At 44.1% G+C, this 23,719-nt stretch overlaps 1 protein-coding gene across 7 annotated transcripts in view; it reads left to right on the forward strand.

Moving 5' to 3' along the window:
* The window catches only part of Akap7 (A-kinase anchoring protein 7), a 139,434-nt gene that overhangs the window by 100,669 nt on the left and 15,046 nt on the right, over positions 1-23,719 (forward strand). For 3 of the 7 annotated variants that reach the window (XM_037200444.1, XM_037200445.1, XM_037200446.1), the window contains exon 8: positions 9,572-9,640. The exons of 2 other annotated variants lie outside the window; for them this stretch is intronic. In XM_037200444.1, the coding sequence (XP_037056339.1) occupies positions 9,572-9,640 (69 nt within the window). Of the gene's footprint in view, positions 1-6,848; positions 7,279-9,571; positions 9,641-23,719 lie in introns of those variants that run through there. 2 more of the 7 variants (XM_037200449.1, XM_037200450.1) reach the window with 2 other exon arrangements.

A 23,719-nucleotide genomic window follows, 5' to 3' on the forward strand; every position in this document is an offset into this window, starting at 1 on the left:
GTTGTGTAGATGAAGACGCCTCCTTCACTTTAGAACATCTTCACTGGTTTGGATTGCTATAATTTATCATTCAGCTTATTAAACAGATAATTTTGAACCTGTCATGTGCCAGGCATTATGTTGTGTATTGAATATCAAAGATGGGCCAACAGGAAGTGTGCTCTCAAGTTGCCTTCCTAGTGGGAAGTCAGGCAGACAATTACAATTTAAAGTGGTAATGACTGTAATGAAGTTAATGGGAACCAAGCAAGGGTAGCTCTTCTTGGGCCTTGTCTAAGAATATACATAATAGCCTACAGATTGAGTATACTTTATGCTTTTTCTTTCTTTTTGAAGAAGGTTTTAACACTCAAACATTTAACTTGCCCTTGAATAAGTAACTTGTCAGCTTTTGTGATTTCATTCTTAATACCCACAAAGGATACTACGGAAAGCATGGCTGGACAGGATTGGTAGATGACGGATCTTGTTCTTTGTTCTATCACTGCTGGGCAGGATTCATCCCTTGGGCATTCTGGGTTTCCCCTTGCTCTTCTACGTCTGTGGCTGAAAGCATCGGGCTCACCCACCTCTGGCCCTGGCATTCTCACTCTCTCTGGTGGAGCTTCTGGTTTCAAAGTTAATTTCACCCCAAGAGCCTTTGTGTCCCTTCTATTGGCACATAGAATGTGTTCAGTGTGTTGAACTGTTGACTGGCGTGCTGAAAATGCTCAGTATTGCAGACCTGTTGAATTGTCGACCGCCTTCTGCCTCCTCACTCCACTGCTCCATGCTGTCTGTCCTCCAAGCTGGGAAGTAAGTTTTCCCAAGTCATTGATTTCGCAGCAAAGGAAGAGGCTTTGGCCACCCGTGTTGTTTAAAGTTGGCCTTCACTTGCAGAAAAGAACAGACTGCTAGTAACCATGGAGGACGCATTTGAACATTGGCACCACGTGGAACTTCATTAGCTGAGATTTGGAAACCTGTTATGGATTGATTGGTAAAGAATGAGCTGGCCATGGTGGCTCATGCCTACCCTCCAGTCACTTGGTAGACTAAGGCAGGAGAATTGCTGTGAGTTTGAGGCTAGCCTGCACTACAGAGTGAGGCTTTGTATCAAAAACACAAACCAAAGACCAAATAAAGGGGTTTATTTTATAGGCATAGTTTCCTACTTCTCTCCCTTCCCATAATGCCCATATGCTTTGGATTTTTTTATACTTTTATTTTTCTTCCGTATGCTTTATAGAAAAAAATCTCTTTCCAAATACATGCTAAAATTACACAGTGAATGGTAATTACAACTAGACATTTCTATAACTTTTAAGTGAAAGTACTGCAAAGGGAAGTGGAAAGCATGTTGGAATCGGACACAGTAGGAAAGAGGTGAAGCCGTGAGTAGTCCCGGACTTCAGGGTCAGACCTCAACAGAGAGGTTTTGGTGATGGAATGACCACAAAGAGGCAGAAGCAACATCTCTTAAGTCTGGGCAACAGATGGATGTCTATTGTGAATTCTTTTTGTTACGTGAACCGAGAGAAATCAAGCTTCGGATGTAGCTCATTGGTAGAGTGCTCGCCTGGCATGCACAGAGCCTGGGGCATCATTCCCAGCACCACACACGCCAGGAGTGGTGGCATGTACCCATGGCCAGAGCACTAGGGAGGTGGGGGCAGGAAGATCAAAAGCTCAACATCATGGTTAGCTCTGTAGCTAGTTGGAGGTCAGCGTGGCCTAGTGACCCTGTCTCTAAACAAACAAACATTAAGAAATAAAGTATAATATTGTGTGGTGATATATTGTGTCTCCAATAAATTGTGTACCCTAATAAAACTTACCTGGGGTCAGAGAACAGAACAACCACTATATTAGACATAGAGGCCAGAAAATGGTGGCACTCACATCTTTAATCTTATCACTCAGGAGGCAGAGGTCTGTCTGGATCTCTGTGAGTTCAAAGCCACACTGGAAACAGAGCCAGGTGTGGTAGTATACACCTTTAATCCCAGGACTTGAGATGTCATGTCTTTGCTTGGGAAGGACGCACGCCTTTAATCCCAGGAAGTGACGGCACGAAGCAGAAAAGTATATAAGTCGTGAGGGCCAGGAACCAGAGGCTTTTAAACTTTTAGCAACAGTTCAGCTGAGATCCATTCTGATGAGGACTCAGGCTTCCAGTTTGAGGAAACAGGATTGGCTCAGAAGTTATCAAGGTGAGGTTAGCTGTGGCTTGTTCTGCTTCTCTGATCTTTCAGAATTTACCCCAATACCTGGCTCCCAGGTTTTTTATTTAAAAAGATCACTTAGCAGTTCATGTTACATTGGATATAGTTACCCAATCTCCTTCAGGCCCAATAAATTGTCTTTTGAGATCTTAGTGTTTGTGATTTATGTTTCAATAAATTATTAAGCATTTATGTGTGTGTGTACATGTTCATACATATGCTTGTGTTCATGTGTTTATAGGTACATGGGCACATAAGATGTGTGTGTGTGTGTGTGTGTATGCATGTTCGTGTGTAGAACAGAGGTCACGGTAGAATACCATCTTCATTTTTTGAGGCAAGGTCTCCCCCTGAATCTAGAGCTTGCCATTTCGGCCAGACCAACAGCAGTGAGCCCTGGGGACACTCCGTTCTCTGCCTTGCAGCACTGGGATTGCAGGCACATGGCACCATGCCCGGCTTTTACATGACACGGGGGACCGGCACTCAGGTCCTCAGGCTTGCATCGCAAGCCCTTTACTGATGGAGCCATCTCCCTAACCCTTCGAGCCCCTGGCTTACATTTCCATTGAAACTGTGGCATTGTTTTTTCCCTTAAAAGTTTCTGTGTGTGTGTTACCTGCTGTATCAAGGAACCTTCCTGAAGTGTCCCTTGTCTTAAAGGCATGCATGTTCCTTAAGGCTCTGTTCCAGAATTTGGATGGATAAAGCAGGGCCTTCCTTCTCTTTATGCTTTATGATCTCATGTCTTTTTTTCTCACCACTGTTTTGAATAAAAGACACTTTTTATTTTTTCCTTACATGTTTCCATAAGTTATTAAACTCGCATTTCCTTTAACCAATGAAGTAGCAAAAGGGCCGAGAAGCAATAATAATAACAATGACAACAACTTGTTCAGCCTTATAATCATATTAATTAATAAATTAATCAAAGTTTGTTTTTATGAAACAGGGTCTCTCTAGGTAACCCAGGCTGGCCTGGAACTCACAGCCCTTCGGCCTCGTCCTCCTAAGTGCTGACAGTGCATGTGCTCAGTAATGGCTCTGGCTTTAGGGTCAGAGTCTTACAAGAAAGGTTTTCCTCTGTATTTTAAGTAGAACATTTCCTTGCTCTGAAATCCAATTTTACATATATGTGTGTGTGTGTGTGTGTGTGTGTGTGTGTGTGTATGTGTGTGTTATAGATAGACAAGATGGCCAACTACTGATGCAGAGAATAGTTTCCTCATAGTTAGGCATTATCTTTTTCTATTAGAAATAATAACTGGACCCAACACTTGAAATTACATATAGACAAGGTAGCCGCCACCTCCCATATGTTTGGGTTTTATTCCTGCCATTTTAACTGTTATAAAAAAAAAATCCACAATAGTGCAGCAGATGGAAAGTGTCCTAACTACCATTTGCTTGCAGCCAGGCTCCTAAAAAACCAAGCAGGAGAGGTTGAGCCTTTGAGTTTTTGTGGCTGTCTCCTGCTGTATGTGCCAGAGATTCCTCATTGTGGTCAGCCTTTTCCAGTCTTATTTCTGAAAGTAGTCTTCACCTTGTAGCCCAGGCTGGTCCTCAGCCTTGTGAGTATGAGGTTAACCTTTTAAAAATCATCTGGCCATAGTGTGTCTCCATATCTTGCTAACATGAGTACGTCAGTCATCCTTCATGAAACACTGTGAGGTGGCTCAGAATGACATAGGTTGCTGTTTCTCCTGCAGGTGAGCTCCCTTTGGGGACGTTCTGGTACTCACTTGCTCTTGACTGAATCATCTTTCCACGAGTGGGAGGCAGCATTTCTAAGCTTCATCTCCAAAGGGATCTGTCGTTAGGTCCTCTGTCTTGAACTGGGATTATCTCGTGCCAGCAGTGTTAATAAAGGCATTTGGTGGCAGAGCATAAGGAGCTAAGTCAAGATTTTAAGTGTGCTCCCATGAAGATTGGTTAAATTTAATACAGTGTAATCGCATACATTTTGGTTAAGAGCCAGACAAATTGATATCATGCGCCCACTCTAAATACTCTCATAGATTCCCCCCCCCCCGACTTACTTTTCTTAGCTTAAGTTGGAGACAGTGTTAGCTCTTGCTTCCTAGAGCTTTTGTAAGGATTAAATGGATGAGTAAAATATTCTACAAAGTACTTTGCAAGTGCCTGGCGTGTTAGGTAGCACCAGGGGTGTTGGATTTTTAAACTCCTGCTTTAAATTTCTCCATTGTTTTCTACCTTTTTATTGTGGCTGATCCATCTTTTAGCAGTTTAACTTTTTGTTTGTTTGTTTGGGATGGGGTCCACTCATGCTGCTTAGGCTTGCTTTAAATCCAAGATGCTCTTGCCTCAGCCTCTGAAGGCCTGTGCCACCATAGCCAGTTAGCTTAGCTTACTCTGGGTGTTGGTGGAGAAGTCTGTAACATCATGTAGCCCTCTTAGAATAGCCTTAAGAATACTTAGACTCAGCTATGGACACAGTTTTAGACTTTATTCATAATTTCATGTTTGCAGAAGCAGCAGCTGTGGGGGTACTTAAAAAGGCTGAGTTGATAACATCTGTCACAAGGCTGTCTCCCACTGGATACTGTGAGTCGGGGGCCTTTTATTTGGAGATCTGGCTCAGCCTGGCATACTGGCAGGGCAGAGAGCTGCCAGAGGCGTAGGCAGGATTGCTAGCTGGGGCTAAAAGGTCTGAGGTGAGTATAGATACAGCCATTCCGTTTTCTTCTTCCTTATTCCCAGTACTCGCTTTTTTGCAATGGTGTTTTAGGACAGGTTAATCTTTCATAGTTGTATGAACACCTGACCGATCTTGGATTCAAACTTACCGTTTTATAATTCTAAAGGTCGTGTCAGATCTGGGGAGATGAGTCAGTTGGTAAAGTGCGTGCCACCCCACGTGAGGACTGAGTTCAAATCCCTAGAACTCACACTATTTGCTTACTGGTCTTAAGAGGTTCATATTTACTACTACTTTTAAGAGTATTTTACAATTATGCACAAAATCTTATGTTGCAGTTTAAAGTTGTAGCCTCAGTATTGGTGAATTTGGAAGGAAAGAGTGGAACAGTTTAAACAGGTTGATAAGGTGGGAAGTAACAAACTGGTTCTGACAATGAAATTTTACTTGAACAATTGCTGTGTTCATTATATAATTGATAAAGTACTCCCCCAAAATCTAGACAAACTAAGCATTCTATTTGCATTAAAAATACTCCAAAAGGGGAAATACACTTAAGCATATATAATATTTCAAATATTAGTTGTAATTATGTAGACCGATGTGGGAATTTCACTTAGTCCAATGTTTGCCTTTACAATATTTAGAATCTCGAGATATTGAAGTATATATTAATGTACCCCATGAGCCACGGAAATAGCTTACATCACTTGATACACTTTAAAGTGTTCTCTAGATGCTTATGAAACCCTTAAGTATCAAAATTCTAGCCTAGTACAGTGGTTCACACCTTCAGTCCCAGCTACTAGGGTGGCTGATGCAGGAGGATAACAAGTTTAAGAGTTCCTTGGGCTGCAAAGTGAGTTCAAGGCTTGCCTGTCTGATAGGGAGACTGTTTCTCCTTTGTTGGGTGGGGCAGACTAGGGATGCAGTTTAGTGGTTCATAAACTACATAAACTAGCATACCTCAGGCTCTAGAGCCAATCCCCAGTACCGTCAAGATTCTTGGTGAAAAGGTGAAAAGGCTATTGAAATTGTATTCAACTGCAGATCAGCCTGCCTGCCTTCTCTCTCTCTCTCTCTCTCTCTCTCTCTCTCTCTCTCTCTCTCTCTCTCTCTCTCTCTCTCTCTCTCCCTCTCTCCCTGCTTGCCTTCCTTCCTTCCTTTTTTCTTTCTTTCTATGCAACACCTAGAATTTGAGAGACTGATGGATTTGTTTCCTCCGCACTGCACACTCTCCTGGTTTGCGTGGCTACAAAGGCAGTTGTGCTGTGTTCAGATCCCACTGGAAATTCTCATCATGTTTCCCTCTCCTTGCCACGTCGGGCAGATTGATGTGTGTGCCTGGCTAGGCCATATAGGAGCAAAGGAAGAAGCTGCGAGAGACCTTGGTACTAAGAGCGGTCTTTCACTCCTACAGTGCCAACCCACATGGCCCCGCCCTGAATGAAACAACAGCGTGTGGACACCTACAGGAAGCCCATTATTCCCTCATAAACCTCACATGATGTCATGCCTTCTGAAATGAGTACTTTTGCTGCCCTTGAATTTGGCAGTCACCTTGTGGTTTCTTTCAGACTGATGCCCTTATCTCCCTGATCTGTTCCTCAGCCGGTACATCAAGATTTGTGGTTATTTTCTAGGCTATTAAGATGTTTGATGCTACCCTTTCAAGTTTCATCCTATTGACGAATGCTTTAGTAGGAGAGTAAGGGAGTGTTTCCCCAAACAGATATGGAACTTTAAAGATATGTGTTAAGTGCAGATAACAGTTTATTCCAGCCTCCCCCACCCTGCCTCTATTGTTTATACAGTTTGCTAGGTGTTTAATGGCACTTGAGACAAGTGAAATTTCCAGTGTTCTCCTGCGTTGGGTTTCTCTGTACACAGGGCGACAAACAAAAGTCTCTGGGGCATAAAAGAAAGCTCTTCCTCTTTAAATAGCAGACAGAAACGATGGCTTTTTAAAAAAATCCTGGTTTGAATTTCCATGTGTAATTCCTGCATTGGTCTATGTGAATCGGGACTCAGGTTTTCTCCTTTACCTTTTTAATGACACACGCCGACAGCCTGGCTCCCACATGTACTCCTCAGCTCAGGGAGCTGGGAAAATTAGGCGAGCATATGGCCACTTCGCTCGCCAGTGCGTCCCGGAGCAGTCGCTGGGGCTGGAGGGCCGGGAGGAGGAGCCTTTTTTGCAAGGCAGCGAGGAGTTCCCTTCCCTTTCTCTCGGCGGCGGCGGCGGCGGCGGTGGTGCTGCGCGCCGGCTCTCAGCACTCCCGAGCTCCCTGCTGCAGGCGGTGGCCAAGCAGACCGCGGATTAGCCGCAGCCTCCCGGTGGGGTGCCCGCCAGGAAAACCGGGGCCATGGGCCAGCTTTGCTGCTTCCCCTTCGCCAGAGACGAGGGCAAAATCTGTAAGTAAGGCTCGGGCATCGTGGAAGCCCTGGTGCTCGCCTATAATGAGGAGGTAGCCTTAGGGTTAGCTTTGGGCTTTCCCCCTGGGAATCAGCAGGGAAACGAGCTGTGTGGTTCTCTACCGCGCATCTAATGCAGGTGTGAAAGTAAAGCCATAGGCTGCCGCTGGAAACTCGTTTCTGGTTGTCCTCCGCTGATGTTCTTACAGCCCTGTTCCATGGCACTATCTAGCTAGAGTTTAGTTGTGAGTTTCTGGAAATCACTGCATTCGGTTCGTGTATTATACAAGTCAGATCCTCTTTCTCGGAGCTGAGACTGGCGAGCTTTGGGAGCAGCATTCAGTCGTAGCATGCAGGGGTGCTGCTGTTGGTTCCAAAATGATGAGGACTGGACATTTGCAGATACTCTCACCTGTCCTCTGCTTTGTCCTTGCGGGAGGGTTCAGGTGTAACCATAAAGCCACATCAAAGGAGAGTGGTGCTGCCTTGCCCCTCGCCAAAATCGGGGTGGAAAATACTCCAAATATTGTGTAATACATTTTAGCAAATGTCAGAGAGGTTCTGTCGCTGCTTCTGGCCCACAAAGAGTTCAGGTGGTGATGTGTGCATCAGAAGACCCCCTCAGAGGCTTGCATGCATCCACTTAGGTTTTTGCTTGTGTGTAGGCTGCTGGCTTCAGAATTAGTGTGAACGAGCTGTCTCTTCTGCCACTTACCCCGAAAGAGGGAATTTTTACTTCCCTTAAAACGAAATCTTTCCAGTCATACCTCTGAATTTGCAGCCGTATATCTGTCACACCAGTGTGTGATTCTCACTTAAGTGGGTTTGCAGAATTTTGTACCTCGCTCAGATAGATACTCAAAGATCCCCATCTGGTTTGTGTTTCCTGCTGTTGGTTCCTTAGGAAACTGAGCAAGGGCAGGTTTATAAAGTTAATAGATATTCTCTGCCCATTACTCACTTGGGAGTCCAGTCAGTTTTCCTAAGAAATCTTTTTGGAGGACTTTGGAATGAGGGGACTTTGGAACATTCAGCTGTGGCCAATAAACACCTCTGAATTTCCTTATGAAAGTGATGCTGTGCCGTGTGACAGATCTGCTTTTATAACCTGAGACACACAAGCCACTTTCTCAGAGTGAGTGTGAGCATTCACTGGGCAGTCGGGCGCTTTCCAGTGTGTCAGGATGACTTGAGATCTGGAGATCGGAATGCACAGATACACTCTCTGGAGGCCATCCTTGTCTGAAAAGCCTTGGTGTGGACAGATGCAAGGACAGGAGCTCTTCTTGCCTGACCCTCTCTCTCTCTGTGCCTCCGTTCCTTTGTGTGGGCTTTCCGCCTGCATGCATCTGCTTTTGCTCCGGTCTGTGAGCAAGTCTTCTTGGTCTCAGTGCGATGAGTGTGTCCCTTGCCTTTCTTATCCGGAGCTGCTGAAGAGTGGACTTGTGTTTTCAGACACAGTGCTTCTCATACTGGTTTATGAGAAGTTCTCTTTAATGCTTTTCCGGTTCCCTTTCTCAAGTTCCAACCTTCCCAAAGGAAAAGGAGAATAACACACTATGTCTGAAGAAAACTTCAAGCCCCGAAGTACAGAACCAATGCATTCACGCCCTGCTCCCTGTCACTCACCCCAGCTGACTCCTGGTCTTGTTACATTCCTCCCCCATCATTTGTTCTTCTATCTTTGATTTTGTCATTGTTTTTCCCCACACTCATTTACACGTCCCATGCACAATTCATGTGTATTGTCGACCAGCTTCCAAAGCTGTATTTAATTTCTACAGGGTGGTCTAAAGAGAAAACATGTTGGGCACAGCTATGCTGTCAAAAATGCCTGCCTAATGGGACTTGCCAAGTTGGGGATGGGTGTTAAAACATGGCAGAGATTTCATTGTCCAGTGTGTCTCAAAAATAGAAATCAGCATTGACTGGACATATCCAGTCCATAAGTTGTCTTGGTAATGTGTGGGGGAAAACAATCTAGAGAATCTATTTGAGAGGGCCCAGAGTCATTTTGCTCTTGTGACTGGATCGTACAGTAACATCGGATGATGCAGGTGCAGTTTCTTGTTGTGCCCAGGTACTTACAGCCTTGTTAGCCTGCTCCAAGGCACCTGCTCTTTGAGCACCCACTAGGGGCGAGCACAAACATGCTCATGTCCATGCCCCACTCTCCTCATTCTGTCATAAGGGGTCATGGTCCTGGGCTCTTCTTCCAGAGGGTAGCTGCAGTTAGAGAGAAGTCAGTGGATCGATGACAGCTTAATTTGTGGGTGTTATTCTCAAAACACAGGTGAGTTGGAAAGCCCACCCTCTGCCGCCCTACAGAGATACAGCAAGGATAGACCCACCGGGCCGAGTGGTAAGAGTCAAGTGGGACCTCTCTTCTCTTTCTATTTTTACCTTGCTTTGGCCCTTTGGTGGTGGTGCTGGTGGATGGAAGAAATTCTAATTTAATTGATTCATTAGTGCTACCGTTTTAATCAATGAATAGCAAACATAATGATTCTCTAATCAATCAGTTGTACAAGGACCCAAGTTCATGCTGAAAGTTAGCTATGCATACCTGGAACCCTTGGGAATAGGATGAATAGCAGGACTCATCATGGTTTGTGTATCAGTTAACCAATTAAAAACAGCAAAGCCATTTATGTCTGAATTCCAGCAGTTGAACACTTTTTTTTCCCCCTAAGTATTATATTTTTAAATTTTGGATCACAGTCAATAGAATATATTGAAAATCAGGTGGTGATTCTTAGAAAATTAAATTTGTGTATTCTGTATAGGCACATCCCTGACATTAAAGCCATAGCAGATGTGGTAGCACTAACAAACATTGTAGCTATTTTTTCAACATGGCTTTTTTTCATAATTCAAAAAAAAAATACTTCAGAGAAATTTTTTCTAGGACTTTTTCTTTAGACTGAAAGTAGTCTGAAGAGTGCCATGGTAGTTGTCCCTGGCATCACTTAATACCCCATTAAGGAAACCTCAATGGAAACGTGGCAATTAAGCACCTCTGTGACTAATTACTCAATGTTTTCATTGTTCTGCAACTACATGTTTTCCTGTTTCGAGGCACTCTGCCTTGGTGTAGAATGAATGGGCAACTGGCCATAGATGGTGTGAGCGGCCTCTTGAGGCCGGCAGTCTCTTTCCCTGCAAGTGTGCACGCACAGGATGGGCAAACCACTCCTTCCTGGGGATTTGACAAGGGCCAGTGGGCCAGTGAAGCGCTGTGTTGACAGCTGGGCCTCCTTCTAGCACTGGGATTCTGTGATGTGGCTCTTCCGTCTTCTACTTTACATGGCTTCGTGGTTATTTTTCACATGTACGCTCCATCTTAGCACAGGGCTTTCCAGCACCTCACAGTCAGGGCATGTTATGTATTCTTGTAGTTGCACCAGACTCTAAAAATGTCTAACCCACAGGAGCCGTGTCGTGCATGCTTGTCAATGAAGAGGATGGTACTGATTTCCTGTTGGGCTGCAAGTGTGGGAGAATTTGAGATGACTGTGATTAAGAACTATGGATGGGTGTTGTGGTAGCAGAGATGGCTTGATAGTTAAGAACACATACTGTTTTTTTAATTTTACTTTTATTGAAAACCGATCTTTTCCATACAATATATTCTGATCATGGCTTCCCCTTCCCCAACTCCTCCCAGTTCCTCCCCACCTCCCCTCCCATCTAGATTCACCCCCTTTCTGTCTCGCTTTAGAAAACAGGCATCTAAGGACTAATAGTAAAGTAAATTAAGATATGCCCCAAACAGACAATCTGGAATAGGCCAAAGTATACAAAAGAGAAAGAGCCAAAGAAAAAGCACAGGAACACATGTAGATGCAGAAACACACATGTTCTCACACAAGGAATCCCATAAAAACACAAAACTGGAAGTCATCATAAGTACACAAAGGGCCTGTAAGGTTTAAAAAAAAAAAAAAAAAAAGCAAACCCTGACACAACATTATGAGACAAAGATCCGAAGAAGCCATGGAGTTCATTCTGTGTTGGCCATCTACTGCTGGGCATGAGGCCTGCCCTTAAGAGTGGTTTGTTTCCCCAGTGAGACTCGCTTGGAGAAAACTAATTTGTCATTTGCAAGTGGTTATCAATTGGAGATAGCTTTGGGGTTAGGGATGGGAGCACGTGTCCACTTCTCCTCTCAGCCCTAGACCCCCATCTGGTGCAGGCTCATACAGGCCCTGTGCATGCTGCCTCGGTCTCTGTGAGGTCATGTGCAAGCACGTGCTGTGCTTACAGAGGACTCCAGTTTGGTCTCCAGTACCCACACTGGGCAGCTTCTGTGACTTCAGCTCCAGGAGAATCTAAGAGCTGTAGACTCTGAAGGCACTTGTACTCATGGCACATACCAAGCCCTCTCACACGCAATTAAAAATAAATCTATAAACAACAAGAAACACCACAATATCCCCAAACCCCCAATACACACAAATAACGAGATAATTGTTATTTAATCAACCAAGCAAACAAACAATCAAAAACTACTATGGGGCTGGAGAGATGGCTCAGCAGTTAAATGCACTAGCTGCTTTTCTAGAAGATAAGAGGTCAAATCCTAGTACCCAAGATCACAGCTGCCTGTAACCCCAAATCCAAGGAATTTAATGCCCTCTTTTGGCCTCTATGGACACAAATGCACATGTTGTATACATTCATGCAGACACAAAAATATAAAAATCTTTTTAAAAAGTATTATGATTTTAAAAGTTTATTCATTTCCCTCACTTCTTTTTTTCTTTCTTTTCTTTTCTTTCCTTCCTCCTCCCTCCTCCTTCTTCTTCTCTTTTTTTGTTTCTTTGAGACAGGGTTTTTCTGTGTAGTTTTGGTGCCTGTCCTGGATCTCACTCTGTAGACCAGGCTGGTCTCGAACTCATAGAGATCCTCCTGGCTCTGCCTCCCGAGTGCTGGCCTGGCGGCTTTTTTTTTTTTTTTTTTTTTTTTTTTTTTGAGCTGAGGACAGAACCCAGGGCCTTGTGCTTGCTAGGCAAGCGCTCTGCCACTGAGCTAAATCCCCAACCCCTCATTTGCTTCTTAGAGCTAAAAGGCTAGGGACCATAAGAATCATGCAGATATGACTTTAGATTCTCTTTCTCTTCCTTCTCCACCACTTTCTCTTTCTCTGCCTCCATTTTGGCTTAATTTATTGGATGCCTACCATCTGCCAGGTACTGTGCCAGGATTATTTTCAAAATGTTCACGAAGTACAATTATTAGATATATGCTTCCCGACTGCCCCGTTTCCGAGGGAAAGTTGTTGGCAGCCAGAGAAGTGGGGAATTTCTCAGTTATAGTCCTCTGGGATATTGGGGCTAAAGCTGGCAGAAAGCCTGGATCCCAGGCTGCTCAGTATCTATTACCACTTCTGAAGCAGAGAAACCAGTGTATTGTGTAATCCAAGACTGCACTGTGCATAAGATCTCTTCGGGTAATGTAGTGGTGGCAGCCATCATGTTATAGAATGTAAAACATTTAGCCATCATCAATACTGATTCGATTTCCCAATTGCTAAATGATGTACACCCAGGAGGTTTGTTTCTAAAATCGAGTATGGAAACATTAGAGCAAATGCTAGCAGTTACAGTCTGGTTCTGTTAATTCTACAGGCTGGGGTGGTCACTGTATTCCCTTGTTCTCAGGGCTTTTGAACATTGCAGGGAATGCTGGGTAATCTTCCTGGGGAGTACCTGGGTTGTAGGATTATTCCAAGTCCTCCGGATAGCCATCAGCTGCTGTGAGCCGCATGCAGATGTGTCTCCAACAGTGTGCTGTGACTTCATATCCTCAGAGGAATTTCAGGCGTTAGCCTAAATCTCGTAAACCCTTGAAGACACGAGGGAAACCATTGCCCATAGATTGTTTAATTATGGCTGCTTTACCCATAGTAAAGACTCAAAGAGCTTCTAAATGCTTGGTGTCATGTGGTAGACCATGGAGGTTTTTGGAGGCCGACTGACCCAGTTTGCAGTTTTGGTTCTGATAGTTAATGTTTTCACTTCTACACTTCGTACCCCAACATTAAGTAGTATATCTACCTGTCATGAAAATTAAATAACCAAGATTTAGCTAATATTTATAACATGCATGCCTGCTAGCTGCCCTTCTTTAATATACTTGGGAAATGTGGTTTCTCTACAATAAATAAAGACTATGTTAATTGCAACTCAGTTTGGCGCAACGGTGGTTTTAGTTTTACTTTCCCCCAGACAGGGAATTAGGATTTAGAATTTCACCTTCACACGATGTCCTTTCTTTGGAGAATTCCTTACCTGTGTTCTTTGGGTCCTGTCTATCACAGTATCTTGTCTCCTGCCCTGGGAGAAAGGTGTGGTCCTCTCATTGTCAACCCAGTCTCCTTAAGTTTCAAAGGAGGGTCATTCTAAAAATGAACCTCTCAAAGATAATAGAAGAGCCAGGGGAGGAAGAAAGGCCACACCTGAGACCTTCTCCAGTCACTCCATAAAGCAGTATGTAGTTGTCCATTCTTTGCTTAAACATATTTCAGTTAAACTCTTATCACCTGCAACTGTAGACTTTGGACATATTCTAGTGGACTTACCAGTATATAGTAGGTATGGCTCTGCCAAACTGACTAAAAATATAGCTGTGGTTATACAATTAACACATTCTCATTGTTACAGAGAAGTTATATTTGCTGAGTTTATTGTGTGTTAAATTGCGGTGTATATTCTGGTAGAAAGATCACTAACCCCAGTGAAAAGTGAGCTCCTGGACTTGTTTTTTCCCTGAGACAGAATTTCTCGTGTAACAGGTCTGGCTGTTCTGGAACTCACTCTGTAGACCAGGCTGGCCTTGAACTCACAGAACCTGCCTGCCTCTGCCTCCTGAGTGCTGGGAATAATGGCATGCACCACCACTACCTGGCTACTCCCTGACTTATAAGTGTTCATGATGAATTTGGTTGCAAGTGAGATCTGGTCTTTGTGAGAGATGCTCAGCAGAATGTTTTGTTTTATTTCAGCTAACATAGCTGAACTCTCCCCATCTGGAAAGCTCTTACCAGGTGTATGGGGGACCTGGGGATGAGTCATGCATAGTTGTTATTGTTGGAGGTTTCTTTAAATTTACATGACTTTTAAAAGCAGAAAGCTGTTGGATTCCAAAGTTTACTGTCCTCTCAGTAATACAAGCCAACAGGAGGGATCTTTCTGTCTAGCAAGTGGTGCCACGCCCTTCCCAGGCCAGGAAGGTTGCAGAACCAAGTCAGCCAAGGCCAGGCAGAGCAGGTTAATTGCCACAGAGAGTGGCAGTTGCTTTAAGCTGGTTCTCATAGGTGGCTTTTACAACCCGACATGAGCAAACACAGCTTCTGTAAAACACATTTGAGGAAATTAATTGCCCCGTGACGAACATTCATAATGTCAGAGTTAGAAGTTAACAGACCTTGGAACTACTAAAATAAATCTTTCAGTTGGGAAACAGTCATAGACAAAACCTGAAAGTGTAACTTGCACCTAAATGCTGTATTAACTGGGGTGTGAATGCTGGTTTTATTATAAGCCAAATAAAATATATTTGAAACATAACTTCTTATTTCCACATAGTGTTTCTTCAACTTATTAATTTAGCTAAGGATGTTGATAAACGTAAGGTATATGTATGAAAATCCAGGGAAGAAGTGATGTGTAAACAAGATGCTTGGGGTAGAAGGAAATAAGGTTTTATATCCCCCAGATATAAAATGGTAGAATTCATTGGTATTGCTTCTGGGGAGGGAAGAAGGTCCCCAAGGGACTAGAATGGTCCACATTTGCTTACCTGTCCCATAGCCTCCACCCCCATGTTAGTTTGTGGTCAGAGAACTGTTGTTGGCATTTGCCATGTGAATGACATCAAGCTTTAATTGTATGTCTAACATATGTCAGAGCAAAAATAAAAACTCACACTTTCTAAGCATTTTAAATGTAGAGCCAAAGTTAGCTAAAAAGTTAGCATTTTCAGAGTTTTGAATGCTACAATTTAGGTTTGCATCGAAACTGGCAAATGGGTGATTTGTTAATCTAATACTTTATGTCTGACTTTATTGTAGTCAAACCTTCCTTAAAGTCCTGTCAAACTGGAATGTGTCCTAAGGGAGACCAGGATGGCGAGGAGGCCAGGAGCTTAGCAGCTTCCAACTCTGGGCTGGAATGAAGGCAGCATGAGTTGTCTTAGAGTATGTGCAAAGTTGGAAATGTGGAAATGTTCTTTATGGTTCTTTTGAGACAAATCTAGGAACAGTGGGTGTTTAAGGAAGTCCTTAGGCTTATGGCCTTAGAAGTCAGGCGATTGGCTGGCGAGATGGCTCAGTTATTACTGGTGCTTACTACAGAGTCTAATGACTTCCTTTGGTCCTGTGTGGTAGAAAGTGAGACCTAATTCCTACAAGTTGTCCTCTGACCTCCACATGTGGGCTGTGGTTTGTGTGCATGCACACACACAAATAAAATGGGGGAAAAAAGTCAAATGGTGATGGCACATTAAACCCAGAAACATTCTAGTTCTGTTTACAGTAAGCTTTGTATTAAACAATAAAAATATGTAAATGGATTGTTACTAGAGACATCCAAGTAGAATTTATATCAATAACTTAAAATATATTTGGTGGTAGAAGATTTTAAAGGCAGAAGTAGAAGACCAGAATTTTTTATGACTATGTTTATTTTTAAATTAATTAATTTCTAGTGACTATTGAGTGGCAGTCAAATGAATGCCTTTGAGATCAGCAAACTCACTTTAAAATAGAAGGTAACACACAAGTTTGGCAATTATCTAGGCACATCATTATCTAACCTATGTTCTGTTATAAATGTTGGTTATTGAACTCACTGATCACCAGGAGGTCCTGGTGATAGCAAGCTGATGTGTGTTGCCTCTGTGTGACTGTCTTTATAATGGAAGTTTTATTGAACTTTAGATTTATTCTAAGACATTTTTGCTGGGTGGTGGTGGCTCACGCCTTTAATCCCAGCACTTGAGAGGCAGAGGCAGGTGGATCTTTGTGAGTTCGAGGCCAGCCTGGTCTACAGAGCGAGATCAGAAAGCGCAAAGCTACACAGAGAAACCCTGTCTCAGAAAAAAAATATTTTAAGACACTTTTAAAATTGGCATATTAAATCTAAGCCATGAATTCACTGAGTGGTAGTATATATTCACTATTGTATTTACACAATCTACTTAACTTCTAGGGCAAAATTAGATCTACAATTTTTTTCACAGAACCTGAAATTATATATGTACAACTACATGAAGTTTGATATTAAATTAAAAGGTTATAATAGATTATTTTATGAGGAAATTTGTCATGAAATACTGCAGTTGTAGCTGCTTAACTTTGTATCTGTCTTTACCTTTGTATCCTTTGTTTATGTACATGTTTGAATCATCTGTGGCTGCAAAATGGTGTGAGAGGAAATGAAAAAATAGCAGATATTAGTTACAGCACAGCTAAGAAAAGGGGAACTGTATCGGGTATTTAAACAGAGAGAATTTAATGTAGAAACTTAGTTCAGTGGGTTTTGGTGTCATAACGAGTGTAAAGTCCAGACGAGTTAAACAGACAGTGACTTTGAGGCTTGGGTGCTTATGGAAAGGAGGATCCTGTGTCACTGAGAGCTTCGAGGAGGGGTTGCTGTCTCCGGGGAGGGGCCTCTGGGACTTGAAAAAGGCACCACTGACACTGGGGTTTTGGCCCGTGGTGGATGGGGCATCAGTCAACTTCGCTGGCACCTTCAAGAGAAGGACAGGCTGACTTCAGGAGTAAAGAGAAGATGTGAAAGCCAGAGCCAGCTGCTTCTGGAACCTGTTGCACCTCTGGAGGGGAGCAGGGAGGAGAGGCAAGGAGGGGTGAGGAGAGGGGAGGGGAGGGGAGGAGAGGAGAGGCGAGGAGAGGAGGGGAGAGGGGTAAGGAGCAGCGAGGAGGGGTGAGGAGGGGTGAGGAGAGGAGGGGTGAGGAGAGGAGGGGAGAGGGGAGGAGGGTGAGGAGAGGGAGGAGAGGGGAGGAGAGGAGGGGTGAGGAGAGGTAAGGAGGGGTGAGGAGAGGAGAGGAGCAGCAAGCAGCAGGTGGTTGGGGACAGTGAGCAAATGGCCCAGGGCTAGCTCTGTCTCCTGAGTGGTTTCCATTGAACATGTAGCCATCTGTCCTCCTGGGAGAACCTCACAGAGCCATCTGGCCAGGGACCAGTTTGTGGTCTCAGCCCTTGCGCCATCAACCATAGAGAGGAGGGGTGCGGCCGGAGCTGAGACAGTAATTAACAGACCCAGAGTGGTTGGCCATGTTTAATAAGATCTATGTTTTTCATCTCTCCAAGACAAGCATCTCCTTAATGTCAATTTGTAGTTCTTACTCCTTTGTTGACAAAAGTACCGACCATATTAAACAAGGAAAAAAAAAAACTATAGAATTTATAGTTTAAACAACAACAAAAAAAATTAAGTATAAAATGTGACTCTTTCAAAATAGGCATGGTATATGGTGATTCAAATTAGTTAATATTTCTGAGGAAAATCCATACATAAATTTAACATACTAGAGATGAACAGGTTGTTACTTACTTTTTAGTTGGTATGCTGAGTTCTGGGTTTAATTATGGCATTGGCATACGTGTGTCTGTACGTTGCTCATACTCGCCTCCACTAACTACTCTCTCTTACCTCCCCTCCCTCTGGCTATTGTTCTACTACGTATTTCCCCTTCTACGTTTGTGAAAGAGAACACATTTTAAAACTGATTTGTCAGTAGTTTGTGAATACTATTTTTAAAAAAACTTATTTTTTGTTGGATATATTCACTACATTCTTGCTTCTGCTGTTTGGAGGGAATAGTGGGTATCCCTCAAACTAGTTCTGTCTTTCTGTCTTGAGGACACTCACTGCCAGACTCACAGACAGACGAGTGAACAGGTGGGGAGTTAGGCCTGCAGCCAGTGCAGATCAGCACTGAGAATGAGAGATCCTTTGCCCATCCAAGGGAACCAAAGGCTCATGTCAGGGCCCAAGGCAGCAGAGAGGTCTGAGGAGTTCTGAGAGGTGTCTGGGAATCATTCAGAGTGAATATAGAAGGGACAATAAAATGTGTCGAGGCCGCGACAGGAATCAATACATCGAGACAGATTCTTAATGAAAAGGGAGGATCCATGAGAGGATGCATTGGCTCGGGAGTGCAAACAAGACAGCCTGCTTGCACATTGTCAGTCTGCAACCTCTCCACCCGATTTCAGTCATGTACATACACGTGTGCCTGTGTGTGTGTGTTTGTGTGTATGCACGCACACACATATGTGTATGTGTGTGCACATGTGGGTGCACGTGTGTGCACATGTGGGTGTGTGTGGGTGTGGGTGTGTGGGTTTTTTTGAGACAGAACTCCTGGCCTGGGTCCTATTCAGTTTGGTGAGGCTGACTGTCCAGTTAGCCCCAGGGATCTTGCCTGTCTTTTTCTACCTCCCCAGTGCTGAGATCTTGAAAGCATGCCACTGCCTTGGCATTTTTGTGTCATCCTGCGGGGTCGAACTTGGCTCCTTTTGCTTGCACGGCGACCACTTACAGACTATGGTTGCCTCCCCAGCCCTCTTACAGCTCTGTGGTCCAGCCTTCTCAGCTTCTGCTTGGTGATGGGGACCGTGGCTTCCAGTAGCTTCTGTGTTCTCACCCTCGCTGGCCTCACTTGGTTATGGAGGCAGGCCTTCCCTCAGCTCTGGGAAGCAATGAGTTTTTCTCTCCTTCCCCCATAGAAAATCAGGAGCTGCATCTGGATAGCCCGTGTGCCACTGCTCACCCCACTTTCTACAGGGCTCCCAGAGAGCTGTGGAGCCGGACTGCCTGGTCCACAGGGTAACCTCGGTGAAGTTTTTACAGCTCTGCAGAAACCTCTTGGAAAGTAGGGGAGAGTAACCCTCAGGGAGAAGTGAGTGGGTGGTCTAATAATCTTGTTTGCTTGGGGAAAAAAGAGGGAGGAAGGTATGGAAGCGACGTGGGGTAGATGTGGGCGCAAGGCGTGTGTAGCAATGGAGCAGGCTGGTCCAGAGCAGGCTCTGGGCTCCTGACATCGAGAATCACCATGCTGCTGCTCTTCTCTGAGTTTGAGGACATTGGGTCTATGTTCAGTGGCTCTATGATCCAACCCTCTGTGACCCATGGTCTTTACTTATTAAAATTTCTTTTTATTGGTCCTGTTTTTTTTTTTAAATTTTTTTCTTCTAGCTTAACTCTGCTACTGTATTTTTATGCTAATGACTGTATCAGCTCCTTTGGGGACTTTGACAAAAAGGAATGAATGTCTGGAAGGACACCCTGTGATGGAATGTTTGTCATGATTACCAGGAAGATGAGAGAGCAAAGCTGAGATGTGAATGACTGTGACATTTATCACAAATGCGTGACACGTTCTGTAGTAGGTGTGTTCTTGGAGGAGCTGCATACAAATTGAACTTGACGTGATTATTTTTACAATGCTCCCCATTTGAGTTGAGCGCATGTAGAAACCTCAAACCATCTGTATCGTGCTATTTCTGGTGCAGTCTGTTTATATATATGTCTGCTGGACACCTTTTGCAAGATTAATTAATTTACAGTAGTGCTTCTCTATACCAGAATGGGACATCATTTAAAAGAGTGTGGTTTAAGCTGTACAGAACAGGACAAACACTGCTGGAAGGCAGCTGCACTCACTACTACCCCACCTGCACACGCAATATCAACTTCTCGTCTGCAGTTATTTCTGCACCGTTTCGGGGACCAGTGGTGGTGCTGGAGAAGATGGCTCAGTGCCCTGGATAAGAGCGAGTGTGGCTCTCCTGCAGGACCCAAGTACTCAGTTTCCAGCACTCAGGTCAGAGGGCTCCCCATCCTATGTACCCCAGCTCCTGTGGATCCAACACTGTCTGCTGGGCTCTGCAGGCACCTGCACTCACACACGTATGTACCCTGCCCCCTCACAAACACACACAATTAAAAATAAATATATTTTAAAGAGAAGAAAATGAAAATGCTTACTGTTAAGCCAACCACTTCAGTCAGTGTTTTGTATGTCTTAATTTTTTTTTCTTTTTCGAGACAGGGTTTCCCTGTGTAGTTTTGGTACCTGTCCTGGATCTCGCTCTGTAGACCAGGCTGGCCTCGAACTCACAGAGATCCGCCTGGCTCTGCCTCCCGAGTGCTGGGATTAAAGGCGTATTGTCTTAATTTTTACAACAGCCTTGGACTGTAGAAATGCTGTTATCTGTAGTTTATAAATAAAAAGAGTGAGACATAGAATGGCTGGATGACTTCCATGGGGACACAGGTATGACATTCTGACCCTATAACTGGAGAAGAAGCATTAAAATATTTTTTGACTATAAGCCTCATTGTAGAATGAAAAAGTATTACAGAAAGGATAACTGTATAAAGTTGTAGATAGAGATTAGCATTGTGGTACAATGTCAAAAGTGGGAATTTTTAGAGCCACACTGATCTGTACTTGAGTTACAGTTTTGGCAGGTGTTAGTCAGGTAGAGCTAGGCAAGTCTCCTGGTTTCCACATCCTCAGTTTGACATATGTAGAAACTGAATTGAGCTTTGGACCAACGTCTGTGGGAGGAAGTCCACATTATAGGTACTTAATGTGAGGCAGGTGTGTTATTAAGAGATTTCATGAACACGGTTACCAGGAGCCGTGACTGGAAAGCAGCAGAAGCGGGGACTCCGTGTGTAGGACAGAAGGTCCTAGAGCATGTGGTGATGGACTTTGCTCCTCATACTTAGCACTCTGGGGAAGAGGCACTAAGCCAGCAGTTCTCAACCTGTGGGTCGCGACCCCCCACACGGAGGGGGGGTCACATATCAAATATTTACCTTATGATACATAACAGTAGCAAAATTACAGTTGTGAAGCAACAATGAAAAACATTTCATGGTTGGGCATCACCACACCACGAGGAACCGTTATTTGAGGGTCGCCGCAGCGTTAGGCAGGTTGAGAACCACTGCTAAGCGTCTGCAGCGGGGCCAGACTCTGGCTCCATGACGGGGAGCAGTAAGATCAGTTCAGGTCATTTCTGGCCTCCTCCTACCCGTGTTTCCAGCACCCCCTTCCTTATGGGAACCAAGCTCATGGCCTGCAGAGGAAGCCTAGTGTAGTGGTGACTGTCCCTTGCCTAGCTGGTACCATCTGTGTTTGTTTCTTACATTTGAATTGACTGGGAGCCGTCCTAGACTTGGAGAGCAAGTATTCCAGCAGCGAACACCCGCTGATGGACCCAGTGCATGTCCACTCACACACCGCCCGTGCAGTGGTCAACAAACACACATGCTAGCTTAATTTTCTAAGGAAGGCTTCTGGTAGAAGTTTCTAGTAAGTTGGTAGTCATAAGACACTGAGAAAAGAAAAATCCATCCTAAGTTGCTTTCTTCAGTCATTTTTTTGTTAGGTTAAACACATAAATAAGAGGTCACCAGGCTTCAGCTTTTCTGGGAAGGGGGTGCTGTGTTTCCTTCTTCATTTTTACTCTTTGTGCCCTGGAAAGGTGGCCAAGGATGGCATTTGTCTTGATTTTGCTTACTGACTGATCATCTTATCTTTTCATGCTTACCATTTTGATTCATTGTTATTACTTTTTAAACTTCCCGCAGACTTTGCCCACAGTTAGCCAGGGTTCACAAGCAAGTGTGCTGGCCAAACACGTTTGTTTACCCTGGTTTTCATGTGCAGATTTTAAAAGGGCTTTCTTTACTAGCCATCAAAGCCAAACTGTGACGTGTAACCTATTTCACGTGTTTATAGCTGAGAAACTGGAAAAGTTGGCGGTCTGAATCCCACTCTCTCCACCCACTGGAGGTTTAGTGTAGGACTAGGTGGCTGAGTTAAAGACAGACAAAATTGAATAATTTAAAAATATTTCATTTTTTGTTGAAGTATGTTTTCAGTTGAGGGTGTAGCTTACTTGGTAGAATGCTTGCCTAGAATGCATGAAGCTCTGAGTTTGATAGCCAGTGTTGTGTAGGCTGACTGTGGTTGGCACATGCATGCTGTCCCAGTCCTCTTGAGGTGGGATAAGAAGATCAAGTCAAGCTTATCTGTAGATACATAGGGAGTCCGAGGTTAGCTAATGTGCTAGAGACTGCTTAAAAAACAGAAACACACACATGTGCTTGCACATGCACACACGTGCACACACACACTCATACATACGTACACACATGAAGTATTCATGATGTTCTCAGCTACTCTGTACTTATTCTGACGGTTTAGTTTCCTCCTAAAGAGGTGACTGCTTATTTACAACAAAATTAAGACAAATGAGGAGAAATCACTGAGTCAATAGCAAATGTAGTGTTTTCTTCTTAATAGGAATGTGTGAGCCAAACTTACACACGTAGCAGTGTTCTGAGAATTGACATTATACCTCAGGAGTTGAAACAAACCACCATTCCTTGCAGATAAGCCTTAAAACGTTGTGCATGTCTTAGAATATGGAAGTTTAGTTTGATCCTACAAGGGAACACACGCTGAGCACCCTCCTCAGCATGGCCTCAGAGCTTCCCAGCCTTGTCGCTCTCCTTTTTCTTACCTCGTCAGTCACCATGCACCAGAGCGAGACGCCATTAGCCACACAGGCCCCACTAGGGGTATGCCAGGTGGTGTCATGTCATGCCACGCGCCTTTCTACTGGGTCCACCTGAGAAACATTGACTCAGTTTACAAAATCTGACGCAAGTGTCAACCTCCTTCCTTCTGCGTGAGGACATGAGGTTTTGAGTATTTTGTCTTTGATATGACCGTCTTATTTGTTTGTTTGTTTATTTATGTTTTAAAGATACTATACTTGGCGTGGAATTTGGGATATCTATGTAGCCAAGGATGACCTTGAACTTCTGATCCCTCTGCCTCTGCTTCTTGATGGCGAGGACAGTTAAAGACAGACAAGTGTCCCAGGACTTGCAGTTTATGAACCAGGGCTTTGGGCCCATTAGGCAAGAACTCTACCAGCTGAGCCACATGCCAGCCCTTGTCTCTAGCCTGTTATAGTCATTTATTTAGCATGTACAGGCGCTTTTGTCTACATGGATGTGCTGTATGGTATTTTGTTTGTGTTCTGACAAATAAAGCTTGCGTGAAAGATCAGAGCAGCCACCAGAGAGTTCTTAACCTCTATGAATCTTCAGACCAAATGAGGCTGAGATCCTGTCTCCACCCGCCTTCTATTCCCGTCTCTACCTCCCTAGTGCTGGGATTAAAAGCGTGCACTACCGCCACCCCGCTCTGTTTCTCTTTTAGACGGGTTCAATCTCGTGTAACCCTGGGTGGCCTTGAACTCCTGATCTTCCTGCTTCCTCCTCCCAAGTGCTGGGATTAAAGGTGTGTGCCACCACTGCCTGACCTCTAAGGTTAACTAGTGGCTAGCTCTGCCCTCTGATCTCCAGGTAAGCTTTATTTGTC

The sequence above is a fragment of the Peromyscus leucopus genome, chromosome 8a (assembly GCF_004664715.2).
Source record: "Peromyscus leucopus breed LL Stock chromosome 8a, UCI_PerLeu_2.1, whole genome shotgun sequence".
Taxonomy (NCBI): Eukaryota; Metazoa; Chordata; class Mammalia; order Rodentia; family Cricetidae; genus Peromyscus; species Peromyscus leucopus.